Source organism: Leuciscus leuciscus (assembly GCF_965113295.1).
Source record: "Leuciscus leuciscus genome assembly, chromosome: 2".
In the NCBI taxonomy this organism is placed as follows: Eukaryota; Metazoa; Chordata; class Actinopteri; order Cypriniformes; family Leuciscidae; genus Leuciscus; species Leuciscus leuciscus.
The window spans coordinates 54,370,757-54,391,207 of NC_138726.1; the positions used below are offsets into that span (position 1 = coordinate 54,370,757).

Consider the following 20,451-nt stretch of genomic DNA (forward strand, 5'->3'; position numbering starts at 1 on the left):
ACTTCATCTAGTTTGCTACCCGAAATCTTGTGTGGAAGAGTAGCCTAACAAAGGTTTAAACCTTCAGTGATGCGAGTGATTCTGTGTGACGTGACGTCACGACAGTCACGGGCATCGCGCGCCCGTTCCCCTTCATTCCCCCTCGAGATTACACTTCGTCATCAGTATTTTACGCAACACTTAGTTGACATCTCTCTGTCGAGGTATAAACAAACACCGCTGAGAGAGTGAGTGAGTTAGTGACTGCTAGTTTTCGTCTTGGAGAGTCGAGTAGCCTTGTTTTTCCTCATCAGTTTGAGTTTACTCGGAGAGGTTCCTCAGAGAGTTACAGGTGCGGGACAGGAGACAGGATTATCCGAGGCAGTCGAGTGTATTACTAACTGTTGCTCAGCTTGCCATTTAAGTGAAAACTATGGCAAACTCGGGCGTTCAGTTGCTGGGGTTTGGTCTGTCTCTGGTGGGCATCATTGGGCTGATCGTGGGCACCGTCCTCCCGCAGTGGAAGATGTCCGCGTATGTGGGGGACAGTATCATCACGGCGGTCGCCACTTACCAGGGGCTGTGGATGTCCTGCGCGTTTCAGAGCACCGGACAGCTTCAGTGCAAAATATACGACTCCGTTCTACAGTTAGACAGTGAGTTATACCATTTTTTCTTCTTCTTTGCATCTATCTATCTTTCTGTCCGTCCACCCGTGTATCACTGTCTGTCGCATGTCTCTCACACGCACTGTAACAAAAAAAGTTAAGTTCAGTGGCTGCCATACATTTTTTATTATTCTCAATTTGACAGTACAAGTCATTTACACTTAAAAATCGAGTTGAACTTGCTTAAATTATTTTTATAAATTTTGTAAATCATGTTGCAAAAAGGTTTATCATATATATATATTTTTAAACTCTCACCCTCAAGTTGTTCTAAACCTTTATGAATTTCTTTAGAATTTCTTTTAGAATTTTTTATGAAGATATTTTGAAGAATGTCTGTAACTAGACATTTGATGGACCCCATTGACTTCCATAGTATTTTTTCCCCTTATTATGGAAGTCAGTGGTACCATCAACTGTTTGGTTACCCATTTTCTTCGAAATATCTTCTTTTGTGTTCAGCAGAAGAAAGAAACTCATACAGGTTTGGAACAACTTGAGGACGAGCAAATGAGGATGTTGATCAATGTGACCTATTTATAGTAGGCTATATCTGTTTTGTATGTTACTTATAATGGGCTGTAGATCCACATGTAAATCAGTCAGGTGATTGAAAGTGAATATATATCAATATATTTCCAGTGATCAAAATATATCACACATGGGATTCATTATAGCCTGTATATAATGGTCCTTGATTAATGGAAAGGCGCTATATAAATCAATATTATTATTATTATATACCGATCAAGAGGCCTGTCCTTTTATTTACTGTAAATCTATACAGTAGGTGTTTATTGGAATTCTCTGGCATATAAAGCCAGTTTCCAACTCTTCACACACACACTCAAATAAACACTGGTGTCATTCCCAGCCAGCGCTTGATTAATGGATGCTGGCCTCGTCAGTGGGAGTTTCAATCTACTGTATTCCTGTAATGTAACCAGGCAGGACAGGTAGCCATGGTGAAAGCAGCACTCTAAAATACACTGGGTTAAAAACAACCCAATTTGGGTTGTTTTCAACCTAAGGGCTGGGTAAATATAGGACAGAACACATGTTGGGTTCATTTTACCCAGAAAATTGGGTTGTTTATTTAACCCAGCATAGTTAATTAATTTTTACTATAAAACTAGTTTTTTTGTTGTTGCTTTTTTTTAAAACTCCATTCATGAATTAATGTCAACAGATTAAGTTAAATCTCCTTTTTAATACATATTACCAACATTTAAGCTTGTTTAACAAATATTAGACATTTTTATTTATTTTAAAATGAAACTTTTATAAGTAATTCAAGAGTAATCGGGAACTTTTAACTTCCGCCCGTCGACCGCCGTTTCACAAGTTGCCGAAATATGCAGCGACTTACTCCATAACCGGTCCATAAACAAACAGTGTACAGATCTGAGAACATATTTTTACTTCATACTTATTTATATTCTGTATCTTTTTGAATAAAATCATAAAAGTTTATGCAAGGCATCAGGCGTTTCCATCACGAGAAAAAAACTCGTTTAGGTGACTCACATCGCGCTGTACATAACACCCTGTATGTTGCTTTGCATAAAATTAAATGATATACAGCACAAATTGCACAATTATAATAAAATGTACACACACCTGTATTTTACCGAAGACATGCGCCATTTTGACGGAGCTGCACTGCTCTCTCCTGAAGAGGTCACTAAAAGCCCGCGATAAATAACTCAATCATGGGTTGTAATGTCTGACCCAAGATCTGGGTAACACGAGAAAACTACCCAAACACTGGGTTGTTATGTCTGACCCAGGAGCTGGGTAACACAAAAACTACCCAAATACTTAAAAAATAACCCCAAAAAGGCTCAACCCAGGATTTGGGTTGAAAAAAATAACCCAAGATGTTTTTAGAGTGAGTTGGTAACCCATTGTTCCTATATAGCTGCCAAAGTATTTTTTTATATTTCCACACCGAACTAGCAGTAATGAATTATGAGTTTATTCATTCACTTGAGTGTTTCAGTTTATGGGCTGTTCCAGAAACATTCTCCATTCCCTGGATGCATTCCCCGAGGACTGGGATGGGAAAACCACAACCTCACGTTCCAGTGCGCACAAACACTCTACGGATTAACGGAGACTGTTCAAAAAATGTGATTTAGCTCTTACGATTCGCTCCTTGAGTTGATGTTTTTACTGAAGGGCTCTGTGCAGAACATCAGGGGTCATTTATGAGAAAACTGCGGGACGTTTCCAGTCGAAACCAGCCGAAACTGCACCTGACAGCAGGTTGAGTTAGGATGGAGGGAGGAGCAAGAGAGCAAACAGGGGGATGAAGGGTGACCCTCTGAATTCCACAGCTCACTGTGTTCTGCGCCTGGCAGGAGATGCCTTATTGTGTTTTAATGAATAAAGGAGAGGAATAATTCTTCCGCTTCACTACAGCTTGCACCCCTGCCTCTCACACACCTCCTCTCTCTCTCGGTTGGTTGTGTGTGCACATGTACAGGAATGCACTGGCACAGACTGGTTCTTGTTCACTCTTTCAGCTGAATTGCCCAAGTCAGGGGTTTTCAGTCTTTTAGATGTCACTGCACGAACCCCAAATATGATCATCCCCGTGTGAAGGACAGGACACCCATCCGAAAACTGATGAGGCATCTGTCTTTTAGAAACGACCAATTTATACACATTCAAAAATAATATTATACATCTAAAATTAGTTTCAGTTACATTATTATATATTTTGTTCTACTCACTGTAGTAATGTATTATTATGTATTATTTATTTTTGGTTTATTTAATTTTAAGCTAATTTAAATTCATTTATATTAATACATTTTAATTTTATTATTTAAAATTGATTTAATAGTTTTGTAACTAATATTGTTTTTTATTTTAATCACATTTTTATACCTAATTTATTGCTTTACTCATTTATTTTAATCAAATTATCATTATTTAAAAATTTTTTTTACAGTTTTTCTCTAGACTTTTTATTTTTTTATTTAATACTATAAATAATATTAACTTATTAATTACATATAATTATATATAATATTAAAATATAAAAACTTACATCTCGTTCCTGTTGGTTTGTTATATTTAATACTATAAATAATAATAATTAATATTAAGTAATTTGACAATTTATTGTTTAATATTAAGTTATTATTGTCATTATTTTTTATAATATTTACCAATTAATAATATACTAAACTAGCATTCATTTAAGCTATTATTGTCATTAATATTATTATTAAACTGAATTATTTAGCAACTATGTTTTGGTGGTTTGGGCAATTTTAATTATAAATAACAATAATGTAATATTATTAGTATTAAAATATTATATATAAGTACTTTTTTATAATTTATTGTATTAAACTACTTTTATTATGGTCATTTATTATTTATAATATTTATTAAGTAATCATTTAGTAAAGTAAAATGTATTTAAGCTATTATTATTTATAATAAACTAGCTCTTTCCTAGTGGTTTGGTCAATTTTTGTTATATCTAATTTTATAAATTATATTAATAATTAAAAATTAAGGATTTGTATCATTTATTGTATAACATTACGTCATTGTCATTATTGTTGTTATTTATAAAAGTAAAATATAAATTATTATTGTCATTATTATTTATATATTTATTTATTTATTATAATATTAAACTTATTTATTTAATATCAATTGGTTGAGGTATTGTGAAGATGATCTCACAATTTGTGTACAGTTTAATTTATTTTGTGTTATATTTAATATTAATAATAAGAAGAATGTAATATTAAACTGATGTATTTGTCAGGTGGTTTGTCCATTTGCATGTCTGACATTGGCATGTCTGTCTGGAGTGTAGTGTGTCACCGTGTGTGTCTCCCGCAGGCGATCTGCAAGCGACCCGCGCGCTGATGATTGTGGGCATCATCGTGTCCATCAGCGGTCTCGGCGTCGCCTGCATGGGCATGAAGTGCACCACTTGTGGAGCTGATGATAAAGTTCGCAAGTCTCGAACGGCCGTGACGGGAGGCATCATACTGCTAGTGGGAGGTGAGTGTGTGTGTGTGTGTGTGTGTGTGTGTGTGTGTGTGTGTGTGTGTGTGTGTGTGTGTGTGTGTGTGTGTGTGTGTGTGTGTGTGTGTGTGTGTGTGTGTGTGTGATGGGTAGGTTTAGGGGTCGGGTTAGTGTGTGTGTGTGTGTGTGTGTGTGTGTGTGTGTGTGTGTGTGTGTGTGTGTGATGGGAAGGTTTAGGGGTTGGGTTAGTGTGTGTGTGTGTGTGTGTGTGTGTGTGTGTGTGTGTGTGTGTGTGTGTGTGTGTGTGTGTGTGTGTGTGTGTGTGTGTGTGTGTGTGTGTGTGTGTGTGTGTGTGTGCGTGCGTGTGTGATGGGTAGGTTTAGGGGTCGGGTTAGTGTGTGTGAGTGAGTGTGTGTGTGTGTGTGTGTGTGTGTGTGTGTGTGTGTGTGTGTGTGTGTGTGTGTGTGTGTGTGTGTGTGTGTGTGTGTGTGATGGGAAGGTTTAGGGGTCGGGTTAGTGTTTGTGAGTGTGTGTGTGTGTGTGAGATGGGTAGGTTTAGGGGTCGGGTTAGTGTTTGTGTGTGTGTGTGTGTGTGTGTGTGTGTGTGTGTGTGTGTGTGTGTGTGTGTGTGTGTGTGTGTGTGTGTGTGTGTGTGTGTGTGTGTGTGTGTGTGTGTGTGTGTGTGTGTGTGTGTGTGTGTGTGTGTGTGATGGGTAGGTTTAGGGGTCGGGCTAGTGTGTGAGTGAGTGTGCGTGTGTGTGAGAGAGAGTGAGAATACTGAGACAGTATAACTGTCCACGCTAACTGAAGCAAGTTTACAGTAGAACATCTCTTATATAACATCAGTCTCGGCTCAGTCTGTGGGTCAGTGAACATCAAAGAAAACAGGGCAGCGAATGCTTTGATGATATATGAAAGAATGAAAGATCTTCTGTCTCTTCTTTGAAACACTTTGTGTGTTTTGTTCCTCCAGCCCTCTGCGCAGTGGTCGCCTGCTCGTGGTTCGCCCACAATGTGATCCGAGCTTTCTACAACCCCTTCACTCCAGTCAACACCAAGTGAGCGCAAGGAATTTTACTTTGCACAATTTGTGGAGCAGAGTGTCCCAACTCTGTTCCTGGAGGACACCCAGAAACACACATTCTGAAAGTCTCCCTTATCCGACACACCCATTTCAGTTCTCGGAGATCTTCTGCTAGTGTTTATGAGATGAATTGGGTGTATTGGATTACGGAAACATCCTAAATGTGCAGTGTCTGTCGGGCAGAATCCAGGAACAGGGATGGGAATGCAATTATATAGTAAATATATATGAGATTTCATTTGTGCCAAAAATGAGTTGACTGCTTTATACTATGTGTCATTGCCTACTTGTGCAGATAAATTAGTACGTTGATATGAATGTTCTCTGTTTATGTCGTATTGTTCTGTCTTCTTTTGCTGTCTTCTTCTGTCGTCTTTACTATCGTCCTTACTGTCGTCGTCTTCTTGTTCTCTTATAAAAAGAACGGTGAAAGACCCCATGTATCTCTGAAGGGACTGTCTTTGGTGTTTCAATGACTTATTACCGCAGTATAATGCCCATACAAGTGTAAAAGTAGTGTTTTTAGCGCAACGCTAGTTTGCTAACCCACTATATTTCTGCTGTTCCATAAGCGCCACCTACTGTCAGATAGTGAATTTACATTTTAATTCTTACCGTATGCCATTTTTGTTCTGACAAATGCGAAAATTGGACTAAAGGTTATTTAATGCTTTCTAAAAATTAAAATCTACACAATTGGGATAGATAGATGGGATAGATAGATAGATAGATAGATAGATAGATAGATAGATAGATAGATAGATAGATAGATAGATAGATAGATAGATAGATAGATAGATAGATGACATAGAGAAGTAGAATAGAGAAAATCATCTTTTGAAAAGTAACGTAATCAGTTACATCGTTACACCAGTAGGTGGCGATAAGTGACTGTTAAAAAATGTATTTGTATTTGAATCATTCATTCTAGAGATTTGTTCAAAAACACTGATTGCTAAAGCAAGTGAAGTCTTTACGGGCGAGTCTTTGAATCATTTATTCATTCATTCAAACCGATTAAAAAAAAATACTTCAAATGAATTAAATATTTTTATAATTAGACTGCAGCAATTAAAATTGCTGTAATAAACAAAACCTCTAGTATATTACATGTTATTTTGATTAGTTGTTTATTCAGAATCGTGAAAGAATCATGATCTCTATTTAAAGGGATGGTATAATGCTCTTTTCACAAGATGTAAAATAAGTCTCTCGTGTCCCCAGAGTGTGTATGTGAAGTTTTAGCTCAAAATACCCCACAGATTATTTTATATAGCATGTTAAAATTGTTACTTTTTAAGGGTGAGCAAAAATGCACCGTTTTTGTGTCCATAAATGCAAATGAGCTGCTGCTCCCGGCACCGGGGGCGGAGCTTCAACAGCTTGTGCCCTTAAAATTGTAAAAACTTTTTTGTTTATGTTTCAATTTATGTAGCTGATGTGGAGTTCTAATTCATTGATTAGCATATTCTGTCATGATAATCTATAAATCGCGTTCCCGGGGGCGGGGTTTATGTAAATTTTAGGATTAGTGATGTCACTAACCCGTGAGGAATGTTGTGTAGTCCCTACCAGCCATTTGTTGTAGTCCTTAGAAAGCAATGTCTTTAAAAGCAAATATCTCCCTTTGCTTTGAACGTTGAGCATCGTGACTTTGCAGATGTTGTTTATGCTCAAACAGCAACATTACACACTAACTAAAGTTAGAAAAGTGAAATCATAATCAACCAGCCCTTTAAAACAAAAGAATCGTGATTCTCAGTTCATCCAGAAACGCGCAGCTCTCCTTCATATTCACGAACTATCATCTAGAGATCAGTTCACCACATTTCAAATCATTTATCATTGTCATAATGCTTGCCTTTTCTCTTTCTCTTTTAACGTTAGGTTTGAGTTTGGAGCAGCCATTTTCATTGCTTGGGGCGGGTCGTTTCTCGATGTTCTCGGTGGAGCCATGTTAGCGGCCTCCTGCACTCGAAGCAAACAAGTGTCCAAATATCCCAAAAGTAACTGTGCACGCACTGCCAGCAGCAGCAGCAACAAAGAGTACGTGTGAGCAACACTGAGACACTTCTACAGCTCAAACTGAGAAACAAAGCCGTTTACAATAATGTCCCGTAATAAAAAAAGGCAATCAGTTGTCCAAAAGTTCAAATTTAAAAAGAAAAATATATATATTTACAGGATCTCTGGGAGTTTTTGAAATGGAGGATTGAAGAAATCTAGTGCCAGTAAAAATACTCACAGCCTGCTTTGATTCCTCAGTTTTTCAATCAAGTAAACAACTAGGTTGTTTTCTCTGTGTGAAAGAAGAGGAAATGTCTTGGATGGTGGATCATAAAAGTGTCCACTAGGGAGCGCTATAGCCTACACACTGAGCTGGTGCGAGTCGGGACATTCTCAAGATTTGCTTGTTTTTTTGGAGTATTTATCCTATAGCAGCTGAAATGCTAACATTATTAATACTCATATGAGGCACTCTTATGTAATCGCAGTTGTTCATATGGTCGAGCACGATCATGAACATCGCTTTGATGTTAACACATTAACTCATCACTTGTGTTAATGCCACATGGTGTTGATTTTAACCACCCGTGAGTCCTTCTGAATATCTTTTACTTATAAATGCTTCATGATAATGTCAGTGTTAGTTAGATTGTATGTATTTGTTTTACATGCTTATTTTCAATAAAGTTTGCTTTATCAAATTCCCAGTGTGAATCGGCATTACACACATATTTTTTGAATATAACTTAAACCTGGAAATAAAAGATTTCACTCTTTTTGCAAATTTTAATCAAAGAAAAGATCATGCGAGCCTGCAAAGTTCTGACATTTAAAGTCCCCTTGTGAATCCAGCTTTTAATGTTGTTTATATGTCTATATGGTGTTTTTAATATGCTTTAATACAAACCATGTGCAAATTCATAAGTCGACACCATTGCTGAGTATTTTCTCTTTAAAACTGCAGTGAAACAAAGACAGTCTCAAAAACACGCTTTGAAATCGCTCACGGTTTGACGTCACAACCTTGTAATTGATGAGTTTTAAGGGATAAAATGATTGACTACAGGGGGACTTTAAGTTGAATTTTTTAATAGAAAAAACAAACCTTTTTCCAACTAGCCCCTAATCAAAAAAACATAAACAATGGCAATAAAGTTACTCATGCATACTTTATTTATAACTCATTCCACCGCATTCCCCCAAAACAATTTACAAAAAATCCATTAATTCCCATGCAAACATCTACAAGTCTAAGACGTTTTGACTAACACATGAGATTGTTTGTCGCAGTCAGTATGCATTTAAGATTGTACTTGATTCAATTCAAACAGGCACATAGAAACAGTGACTAAACAAAAACTCCTTACTATTAACTGATGTCATTTAGAGAAATATATCGAAATAGACCCCGTTTACCAAGGTAAGCACAGGTCTCACCAAACGTTACACGTTAACAGAGTTTCACTGGAAAACGTCCTCTTTGGGAGATGAGTAATCCAACCTGATGAGGTTAGCTTTCATATTCTGCTGTAAAGTGCAAATGTAATAAATATAGCCCTGTTGCATTAGAGATCATCAAGATCTTCACCTCATGAATGAAGACACCAGACATCAGTTAAGTGACGAGCAAGCGTAAAGTGAACAGGAAGTAAAGTCCACGGTTCTCTCACGGTTTGACCTCGAAGAGGCGAAAGCTGTAAAAGCTTGTACAGTGAAGGTGACGACGAGTGAGAACGTGTGTGTGTGTGTGTGTGAGAGAGAGATATGAGTTGGATTCAGTCGTGTCGGCCTGCTGTTGGCTTTGGCACAGTCAGTCACGCATCAGGCAACGGGTGATACTCTCTGAGACGCCGGGAAGCTTCTGTTGTTGTTTATGATATCATCCAAGTCCTCGTCATCAATAACCACTGTAAAGGCAAAGGAAGAAACGTTTCATTTGACGACAGAGTGGAAACGAGTGAATATGACAAGTTCAAGGCCTCCTGGGAAGTTTGTATTTACATAAAATACACAAAAGTGATGAATAAAGAATGCGCATCGGGTGTGTGTGTTTTGCTTTGTTTTTATTCAGTTATTGAAGATGCTGCCAACTGAGTCGTTATACACTACCAGTCAAAAAGTTTTTGGATCGGTGAGATTTTTTATGTTTTTTAAAAGAAGTCTCTTCTGCTCACCAATGCTGCATTTATAAGAACTAATATTGTGAAATATTATTACAATTTAAAACAGCTGTTTTCTATGTGAATATATAGTGAAGTGTAATTTATTCCTGAGATCAAAGCTGTATTTTCAGCATCATTACTCCAGTCTTCAGTGTCACATGATCCTTCAGAAATCATTCCCATATGATGATTTGGTGCTTAAGAAACATGATTATTATCAATGTTGAAAACATTTATTATTTACATTTTTATTTCAGGATTCTTTGATGAATAGAAAGTTCAAAAGAACAGCTGAAATGGGAAGCTTTTGTAACACTAAACACTACCGTTGAAAAGTTTGGGGTCAGTAAGAAGTTTTATTTGATTTTTTTGGTGAAATAAATAAAATAAATCAATACTTTTATTCATCAAGGATGAATTAAATTGATCAAAAGTTACAGAAAAGACATGTCTAATGTTACAAAATATTATATTTCAAATAAATGCTGTTCTTTTGAACTTTCAATTCATCAAAAAAGCTGTTTCCAACATTGATAATAATCAGAAATGTTTCTTGAGCATCAAATCATCATATTAGAATGATTTCTGAAGGATCATGTGACACTGAAGACTGGAGTAATGATGCTGAAAATTCAGCTTTGATCACTGGAATAAATTACAGTTTAAAATATATTAAAATAGAAAACAGTCATTTTAAATTGTCATAATATTTCACAATATTACTGTTGTTTTTGTATTTGTAATCAAATAAATGCAGCCTTGGTGAGCAGAAGAGACTTCTTTAAAAAAAAAAAAAAACGGCAGTGTATATTGTATCGTAACTGTACAATATATTTGTTTTATTGTAGTCTAAATAAAAAATTATAATAATTTTATTATAACTGTAAACAAATTTACAGACGCTGCATCCAATATGTTTTCTCACTGACACACTCATCTCAGAAACATCTCCGTTTTTATCTCGTAATTACGACTTTGTGGTGACTATCATGTGCGTTCAACAAAGTTCCCCACAAAGTTATTTTTAATAACTAGAAAGGGGAACATGTTGCTTGCGAATGATCTAAGGATTCTCATTAACAACCTGTTACTTCAAGGAAGCAGAATGTATACACAACATTTACTTGTGTTTTCTTTTTTGTAACTATTATTATTATTCATTTATGTCATATGATTGTGGTTTCATGACTAAGAGATGACAGAATGTCTAACGTCACAGGACGATGTTGTGAAGAAGTCATTTTCCATTGCTTTTACTTTGGTATAATTACATCTGTTGGATTTGTAGTGGTCAGATGAGCATTGAAACGTGCAACTAAGATTAGTCAATAAACTGCTCATTTTTTATCATTATTATTACTGCTCTTTTTACATTACAAAGCTCTTCTTCCCTGGCTTTCTCACTCAACTTCTTGGGGGTTAATACAGTTTTGGGTGGAAGACAAGACACTGGTTTTGGTAACCAGACAAGACTTGCTTTTGGATTCCAGACAAAAGAAAACTCATATCTTCTAGCAGGATCCGGCATCAGATCATATGGCATTATCTAACATTTTGGCGTAGACTGCAAAGATGTCGGCACAATCTAACATTTGTTAGGAATCTTAAAATAGATTAAAAAAAGTTTGTACCAAATTCTGTAGCTGGAGAGCTTTAGGACATAAATATAACTTATAAAGCTTTTCCTGCCGCCTCCCCCCAGAACTGCAGATTTAGGATTTTTCCCTTATTTTGAAAGATCCAGTTGAGTTCATTCATTCAGCTGAATTACATCCAAGATGTGCAGTGCTGAGGAGGCTCTGTGGGTCATTATAAAGGGCTAGTTCGCCCAAAAATGTAAATTAAGTCATTAATTCGTTCCAATCCAAACCCGTAAGACTTCCGTTCATCTTCAGAACACAAATAAAGATATTTTTGATGAAATCTGAGAGATTTCTGTCCCTGCATTGACAGCTACGCAACTGACATTTTGACGCTTCAAAAAGTTCATAAAGAGATCGTAAAACTAATCCATATGACTTGAGCGGTTTAGTCAAAACTTTCTGAACAGATTTATATATAATATACTTTTATATACTTTATACTTATATAATACTTTATATAATGAACAGATTGAATTTAGGCTTTAATTCACATCTAAACATTGATCAGCGAACATTAACAGAAGCTCAACCGAACCAGCTTGATGCACAAGAACAAACCTCATTGGTTCTTGCAGAAGCTCAAACGTCTAGAATGAACCTCATTGGTTCTCGCACGTCAAGTGAACATGTTTGAGCTTCCATTTACCACAAATGATGTTTGAGTTGATGAATGTTTATATGTGAATAAAAGCCTAAATTCAATCTTTTCATCATAAAGCGATCGAGTCTCTACAGAAAATTTGGACTAAACCGCTCAATTCATATGGATTAGTTTTGCAATCGCTTTATGAACTTTTTGGAGCACAGAGGGACAGAAATCTCTCAGATTTCATAAAAAAAAAAGATCTTAATTTGTGTTAAGAAGGAAAGTCTTACAGGTTTGGAAAGACATGAGGGTGAGTATTGATGACAGCAGAATTTTCATTTTTGGGTGAACTATCCCTTTAAAAACAAAACTTAATTTCGATATTTTGGTCTCGGGGTCAAGGATTTTGAAAGACCAAAAAAAATCTCACTCAAGTACCTACATGTCAGGCCAACATAAAAACACAGGCTAATATCACACACACACACACACACACACACACACACACACACCTCTCGTAGAGCGGCCGATCTGGCCGAGTTTGGGTGCTCGCTGCCCTCTTCTCGGGGCGGACAGGAGGTCTGGTCGGGTTCGTCCTGCCTGTCCGAGCTCGTACGGGATCACCGGACTGGGTTGTAAAGCACCTGTCGGTGGTATGAGATCGGGCATCTCTGCCATGCCGTACATGACCTCCTGCTGTTGTACTTCGGTGGGTGTATTCATAAAAAACGACCACAAGTCGCTGGTTTGGCTGTGCACTTCCGCGACGGCGACAAATGTTTCTCAATCCACCTAAACTGATCCAGTGTTGACAACACCTGGGGAGGGAGAAAACGATCAAAATAAAGCGAGTAACCTATATGCCCTAAATAATGAAATCTATAACATTAGTATCAAGCAATCGGATTACAAATACACCTTGTAAACACTCAAGTGACGAAGAAAGTGTTCGCGTGCACCGGATGAGCTTGAGTATGTTCACGCTTGTCAACAACAAAGCTTTCGCTTACATTACATTATGTTGTAGCCGACACATTTAATATACACATTTAAAACAACGAAACGTATCCTTACCTTGGATGTGTCCGGAGTGTGGATGCAGTTGACACGTATTTGGTTTCTGTGTCGATTTGTACGCCGTGTTCAACGCGAGTCGGTAGTTGCCGATAGTCTGTCGTAACTCTCACTTGGGGATTTCCTTGATCGTTTCTGTATGCGTCACTGCGAGGGAGGGCCTGAAAGCTTCAATACACACACACACACACACACACACTGTGAGCCGTGTGTAGGTGCTTAATGACGGTTCGCCCACCGTGTGTGGGCTCGCCAACTCTATAACCTACATACGATATACGTGAGAACCCACACTGGACGTTAGAGAATGTTTCACGGTTTGTCTTAAAATGATTCAGATTACTTTATTAGCATGACGCAGTTTGTAGGCTACTTATTGTCAACACATTTTACAGATCATGAGAAATGTGTCCATTTTAACCGTTTCCTAAGCGCTGGGTAAGCTGGTAAAAATAAATAAAAAATGTGGCTATAGCTATCTTTGTGAAATAGCCTATTAAAAACATGGAGTAATGTGATAACACCTGTTTATTTGAAAATATAGTCCAAACAGAAAGAAAAAAAACCTGCATTGCAAGTTGCTTTGTGTATCTTCATATGACTGCTAGTTGGGATGTCTTGTTGTGTCATTGTTATTTATTAGGTAACGATACGATACCCACGTCACGATTCGTTACATATCACGATAGTGAACTCACGATACGATGTTATTGCGATAGCATAATCCAAGACATATGGTAAAAAGTTAACAAAAAATGTTGTAGGTATACATGAATAGGCTTGGACTTGGTGCTGGTAAAACAGGACAATTATACAAATATGAATGATTCTGAAGCTGAAAATACAGAATTATTTTAGACGAATATGCTTGCACTCTTTCACCGACTTTAAAATAATGTAGGCCGAATGTTAACATAAGACATTTGGCTTTATCCGGACCCACAAATATTCCCCCATTGCATTATTATACATTAAATTCAACATTATATATAGTTTAATGTAGTACTGACACTAAATCTTTGATTCCAAGAGTGTTGATACCAGTCTAACATAAGTAGAACTTTTCACTGTTTTTATTACTACACTCTTTTCTATGTTTGTTCCAGACTAACTGTCACTCTATGCATAAATGATGAGTATTGTTCAGTGAGTATTTCTGCTGGTTGCATCTTACGCCAATAGTTGACAACAAGGGATCGTTATTTATGACTGTGTCGTTAAATAGTTCATTTAACAGATTCTTTCACAAGATTAATTAATTTAACAATGAAACATGAACGAAACTGACGCTGCATCCCAATTAGCATACTATCCGTCCTAAAAGGTATTCAAATTAGAATTAGTGTGTCCCAAATCGTAGCATGTTTACATGAGTATCCAAAAGGTACCCGGATGGTTTACTATTTCCGGTGAAATAGTTTCGAAGTGCAGATCCATGCACACTAATGGCTAATATTGCCCATAACCCATTGCATGTTGGACTACATACACAAATAAAAAGTGTTAAAAAAAACTGTTTAATCTGCAACAACATAGTAAACGTTTTGTAAATGTAAAAAGATCGTTGGTCATTAAATTTGAAATGCATCATTATGCAAACACATGAAAGACCTGCTACTGTCAGATCAACATGCTTCTTCATTTCTTTCCAATAGGGTAGAAAATTAAATGAAACTAAATGTGGACGATGCTAACTGTGACAAGATCATTAAAGGGATACTTCACCTCTGGAAAGATGAATGTGTATTTAAAATAGGTCATTTATGTAGAAGAAATGTGAAGACATTTTTTTATTTGGAGCTTTCTAGACTGAGAAAAGCCAGAAAATGTATTTTTGGCTTATGTGGATGAAAGACAACAACTCCCAGAATGCACTTGCTTCGCTGCCCTAGGAGGCCACTTCCAAGCCACGCGGCGCCTACCGGTAAGAGAGCGCAGTTGAAAACAACAAGGTTAGGCTACCAGTGAGTCTCCGTGACGAGTCTGCCTGGGATTTCGGGATTGCCCAAAATGTCTGGGATTCATTATGTTTACTGTGGCGAGCAGGACGAGGCTGAGGGCCGCGGGAGAACGGCGCGAGGCTGGTGGCGTCATTACTGAGACGCGCCGGTCTCGCATCTCTCACGGAGGAGCGGGAATTTTCTTAGCAATGTTAAAACGCACATCAACCGATCACTTGTTTAGCGTTCATGTAAACACTACATTCAGATTCACCGATTGGAATGAATTCAGTTAGATTGAAACAAGAGGTGTGCATGTAAACAATGAATGGTGACTGCAGAAAGCAAAAGCTGAATCCCGGACATTTTGAACGATCTCGCCCGCCGGACAAGTCCGGGAAAAGGAGGATGGTAACCCCTACTACTCAGCTTTCTCCTACTATTCAGCTTTCTCCACAGAACAAGAGCCTGTTAGCTTAGCTTCCAAAGAAAGACGGCTGACACTGTGTACATTCTGTGAGTGAGATCCCACCCTCTATGGGCGGGTTGAAAACATGCAGGACAGCCCCTATACTGGCTGTAGTCTTTAGCCTCTGGCCAGAAAATCCTCCGATGACGCAAGATGACGATTTTTGCGTCATCGGAGGATTTTTTCCAGACAAAAAATACATAAATCTCTCCTCTCAGGGGGATATGAGGGTGGAAAGCACGGTAATTCGAAAATACTACAGGTTTTCTACTAATACAAAGCTTAATGCTAAATCCTGAAGTATCCCTTTAACATGCAGTTTAAACAATGACAGAATGCACATAACTAAGCAACAGAGCAGTCAATATAGAGGCTATAACAGTCAATATGTCCCAAAGCTTGCCTATTCTGCTACACAATCAAAAGTATATACTTTTTCATCACAAAAAGAATAAAGCATAGTATAAGTAGGAGCGAGTTGAATCATTATCCCCTTTCACGCAGCAATCCCTGTAAATTACCGTAAAATTGCCAGAATGACTACCAGTAAATACACAAATATGTGTTCACACAAGCATCAGCGTTCTGGCTTTTTACCGTTAAGAGACCGTTCACAAATCATCTCCAAAATACCTGTAAATTCTGTGATGTCAGTCATCGGAAGTGATCTTTAAACACTGCGCCATTGTCTTCATTCGCCCGCATTGGGGAGAATCGCTTTAGTTTCACTATCAATTTGACAAAAAATGTTTGACCCCTGATTGAAAGGCATAAGGGGATGATTAAACAGAACGTGTTTTTGCTCTTAAACACGAGACACACATAATAACCAAATGCAGAGCTGTAAAATGAAATTCCAGGACTTTTCAAGCACTACTTTTTGGGGTTTTCAGGGACTACAATCAGAGATCTCACTTATCAAACAATATCTTTATTATCTTTCAAATTCTAAAAAAGGTAAACAGATAAACAAAAATAAACTAATGAAACAAAATGATAGAAATAAAGTGTAGCACAAGCAATGACTGTGGTAACTTTAACCATTGAAAGGATACTATGACAGATATCGCTTTGCTTATTCAAACTGATTTTTTCTCCCATGAATATATGATTGACCTGAAGAATGAAAGATGCATCATAATACTTGGATATTTATAAGAGCAAATCAAGCTCATAGCCATGCAAAATGGCTCTATATCTATATCAGACAGGTTGATTTTGTGTGAAAAGATTGTTTTTTCAATAAAATTAAACAATTTACCATATATTGTCTTTCAATAATTCAAGCACTTTTATTCAATACCTTTTCATAAATATGGCTATTTTCAAGGGTTTTCCAGGACTTATATTTCAAAAGGTTAAATGCATGTACTTTACCTTGAACGAACCCTGCAAAGATGATCATCTTGCGCATGTTTAAATAGAAAAACAATTAAAAAGCTTACTGTAAACAGCGCGGCGTAATCAAGTCACCTCCATAAGAGCTTTATTACGTCAGCATGCTCTGATGTTGTACGTGATCACACCGGTAATCTTCATTCCGCGTTCATGCAGAGCGGTAATTTACTATGTTACAACTTTCCTTACTGGTAAATTGCAGGAACCAGTTTACCCGTATTTTTTGAAAAAATCTTGTTCAACCATGATCTGTGACTATATGTGTGAAAGGGGCTACTTTCAATCTTACAATCAATAGATGCTGATGCAATCAATTCGTTAAAAGAAAAAATATTCAGGATCCGTTATGAATCACTGAATCGTTTACTCAACTGAAAAAAACTTGGGGGAAAAAACACTGGGAAAAAAAGAACATCATTCGGAAACCAAAAACCAGTGTGTTGTTCATAGATGCATTGTGCAACGGTTCTACTTTGTTGGCTTTTTTTTTTTTTGCAACATTGTATTGTTTTAGTAGTAGTAGTTGGGAATCTGTATCTTCTACCCCGAGGGTATAGTTCATACTGTGGATGCAAAAAGTGAGATTGATCACCCAAAATCTTCTGTACCTGATTAACAATGCATTTCTCGGATAAATCTTGAAGGTTAAGATGTTCCACTTGCCCTGCAATTTTCAATGATGTCAACACCAGGTGCACCAGTTTAGATTTAAGCTGTACAGTTATGTTCCCAAACCATACTGTAATACTATACAATACTTTCCAAAACAGCTTTGTAAAACAACAGCGTCAGCTTGTTGTTAACCCAATAAAAGTACAGAAGTACAGTCTCTGGTGTAGACGAGTTCAGTGTGTGTCTTCAAGTTATTGTAAGTATATTTACTCATCACTGTTTTACGAAATAACTAATATAACTTGTGTTTTTTTTTTTGTAAGAAACACAGTTGAGAGCGAGTTTGGCAACTTTACAATAATAAAAATGGTGCTATACATGTAAGAACAACAGTAAATCTTCATCCGAGTTTTACTTAATACCCATTTGAGCAACAAAATCTCAATGATTTTGAGTGGGTTTGTGGTGTTACATCAAGACACTGTCTGCTCTGTTTGCTGCATACAAGAGAGAAACTGCAAAATATGAACAACATATTGCTTAGTGCAATGTTTCATGGCTGATAAGAAGTATATGCATCGAAAAGGTTTGCAATTCGTCCCTTATGTGTGGCCAAAAAATATATTTTGAATTCTAGATGATGTTAATGTCACAGTCTATGCCATATAGACCAAATAAACTGTACGTCTGCATTATACTTCTGATTCACACTAGAGATGCTCTGACCTCTGAAGCAACTCTAGTGTTGATATATTAGATATTCAATCCCACACGACAGGATCAACTTTATCAGATTTAACATGTTTTCTCTTGAGTAATGTCAGATTACAAGCAAACAAACAGTATCTCCTTTCTCATTCAGGTAAAATTGTGGTATGCACGATGGACATGTCGAGACTTATTTATGCTGTTAAACTTAAACCCCATGTATAGTTGAGAGTATAAAAGGGGGTGAAGTGGGAAGGGGAGATAATCATTACACGAGAGGATAAAAGGAGAAAGTCCTTCACCAAGCTGGAGCAGCGCGAACTGAAGATGTCCAAACCGATCTGTCTGGTGTTTGCCTTGCTGATTCTGACCACAATTCTGTGCAACAACTCAGGTAATTTCTGGAACAGTATACATTGCTTACACCACTAGTTTTCACATGAATATTAATGCCAAGGGAATTTTTTTAACATTACCGCTTCGAGTGAACGAGTTACATCTGTAATATTCTGTAATTACACTTAAAAAAAAAAAAAATCCTTTAAATTTACGGTAAAAAACTTGCAGCTGGGGTTGCCAGTAAATTTACCGTAAAAAATACAGTAGCCACTTAAATTTACTTAAATTACTTAAATTGTATTTTATTATCTGATATAATGTTGATTTCCCAAACTATTATATATAATAGTACTAATATCTGTTTTGTACCATTGTAATACAATGACAACCGCCAATCACAGTGGTGTAAATTAAAAAATGACTTGTTCTTTTTCACTTCCAAAAACTGTAAATTGAACAGTATTCTACAGTAAAATACATTAAATGTACGGTTAGATCTATCACAGTTATTCACCTGTATATGGAACAGAAACTTTCTGTTAGTCTATTAACAGTTGTTCACCGTAGCATTTTTTACAGTCTTTTACCGTTAAAATCACAATATTTTTTGCATATGATGTTGTGGTTTTTGAAATCATGGTTGTTTATCCATTCGATGTGAGACTAATGTCACCTCATGTCTCCACACAGTCTGTTCACAGAGGGGATCCTGGAAACAATATGCTGTTTGTGGCTGCAAAAGTAAGAAATAACTCTTTTTGCCAAAGTATTAATATGGACCATGAAAGTATCTCATTTTTTGTAATGTAATATTCAAATCTCTCTTCTTAGTTCATCATCATAAAAATAGTCTGCGGTGTACAAAGAAACACAGTCCCAAAACCCTTGAGGAGTACCACAAAATGATCGGGTGTATTTGCAGTGACCGCCAGAAATGTAAGTTAAACATAATATAGTATAACAATTGCAGTTATGGAAAATATTACCATTAATCATCATTTTACTCTTTTACACAGATTTTAAGGAAGCCTCAAAGAAACAGTTTCTGAACATGTGCAAATCATATTCTCAAACTCCTTTGTGATCTCAGCTTTGTAAAGTTTCTCGGGATGATTTGCTTCATATCTACACCCAACACGTACATCTAAAGTCTCTATGATGAAATGACTTCAGTATAATCACGAACAATGCTATAAGTGTGATCATTTTGAGTGAATCTTAAAACAACACAATAAAAGTATGTAAACTGTTGAAACATGTTTTTCTGTTATCACTGTGTGTTTGTTATGATCACAATGATATTGCGTTCTGTATCTCCACTGGTCATCTTTGTTTACAGCAGCCTTTATACCACTACAGGTTTCTTTGGCCAGATTTAGACGTTATTTGAAGAATCGTGCATGTTTCAACAAGGCACTCGCCCCTCTCAGGTTCAACTTGGACCAAAAAGTACATTTTTACCTCTGTATCTGTAAAGCAAATCTCTTGAGGTCTAAGATCTTTCTAAAGATCACACTTGTGAGGCTTAAATTTGCTGCATTTTCACCCCTCATCATCACAGAATCTGATAATCTGATATCTGTTTTCATGACTACGAAGATTTCTTGGAATTACTTGATTCCATGGAACCAAAAATGGCCGCATTACACAATTCTCCTCTATATGAGTGTGCATTTTTATAGTTTATTTAATACTTCGGTCCAACAGTCTTCTTTTTATTTATTATATATATATATATATATATATATATATATTATTAATAGGCCTACATTACATTACTGTT

General features: G+C 36.7%; 1 protein-coding gene across 1 annotated transcript; it reads left to right on the forward strand.

Annotated features, from left to right (window-relative positions):
• The first annotated feature begins 131 nt into the window (after positions 1-131).
• On the forward strand, positions 132-9,616 carry cldn7a (claudin 7a). The gene is made up of 4 exons (XM_082159991.1): positions 132-635; positions 4,518-4,682; positions 5,620-5,704; positions 7,618-9,616. The coding sequence occupies exons 1-4, from the start codon at positions 413-415 to the stop codon at positions 7,784-7,786; spliced, it is 642 nt and encodes a 213-aa protein (XP_082016117.1). The 5' UTR covers positions 132-412; the 3' UTR covers positions 7,787-9,616.
• The last annotated feature ends 10,835 nt before the right edge of the window (positions 9,617-20,451 follow it).

Coding starts and splice junctions, on each gene's coding strand:
- cldn7a (XM_082159991.1), top strand. CDS start 413: ATGGCAAACTCGGGCGTTCAGTTGCTGGGGTTTGGTCTGTCTCTGGTG. Junction 636..4,517: donor CTCCGTTCTACAGTTAGACA/GTGAGTTATACC, acceptor TGTCTCCCGCAG/GCGATCTGCAAGCGACCCGC. Junction 5,705..7,617: donor TTCACTCCAGTCAACACCAA/GTGAGCGCAAGG, acceptor TTTTAACGTTAG/GTTTGAGTTTGGAGCAGCCA.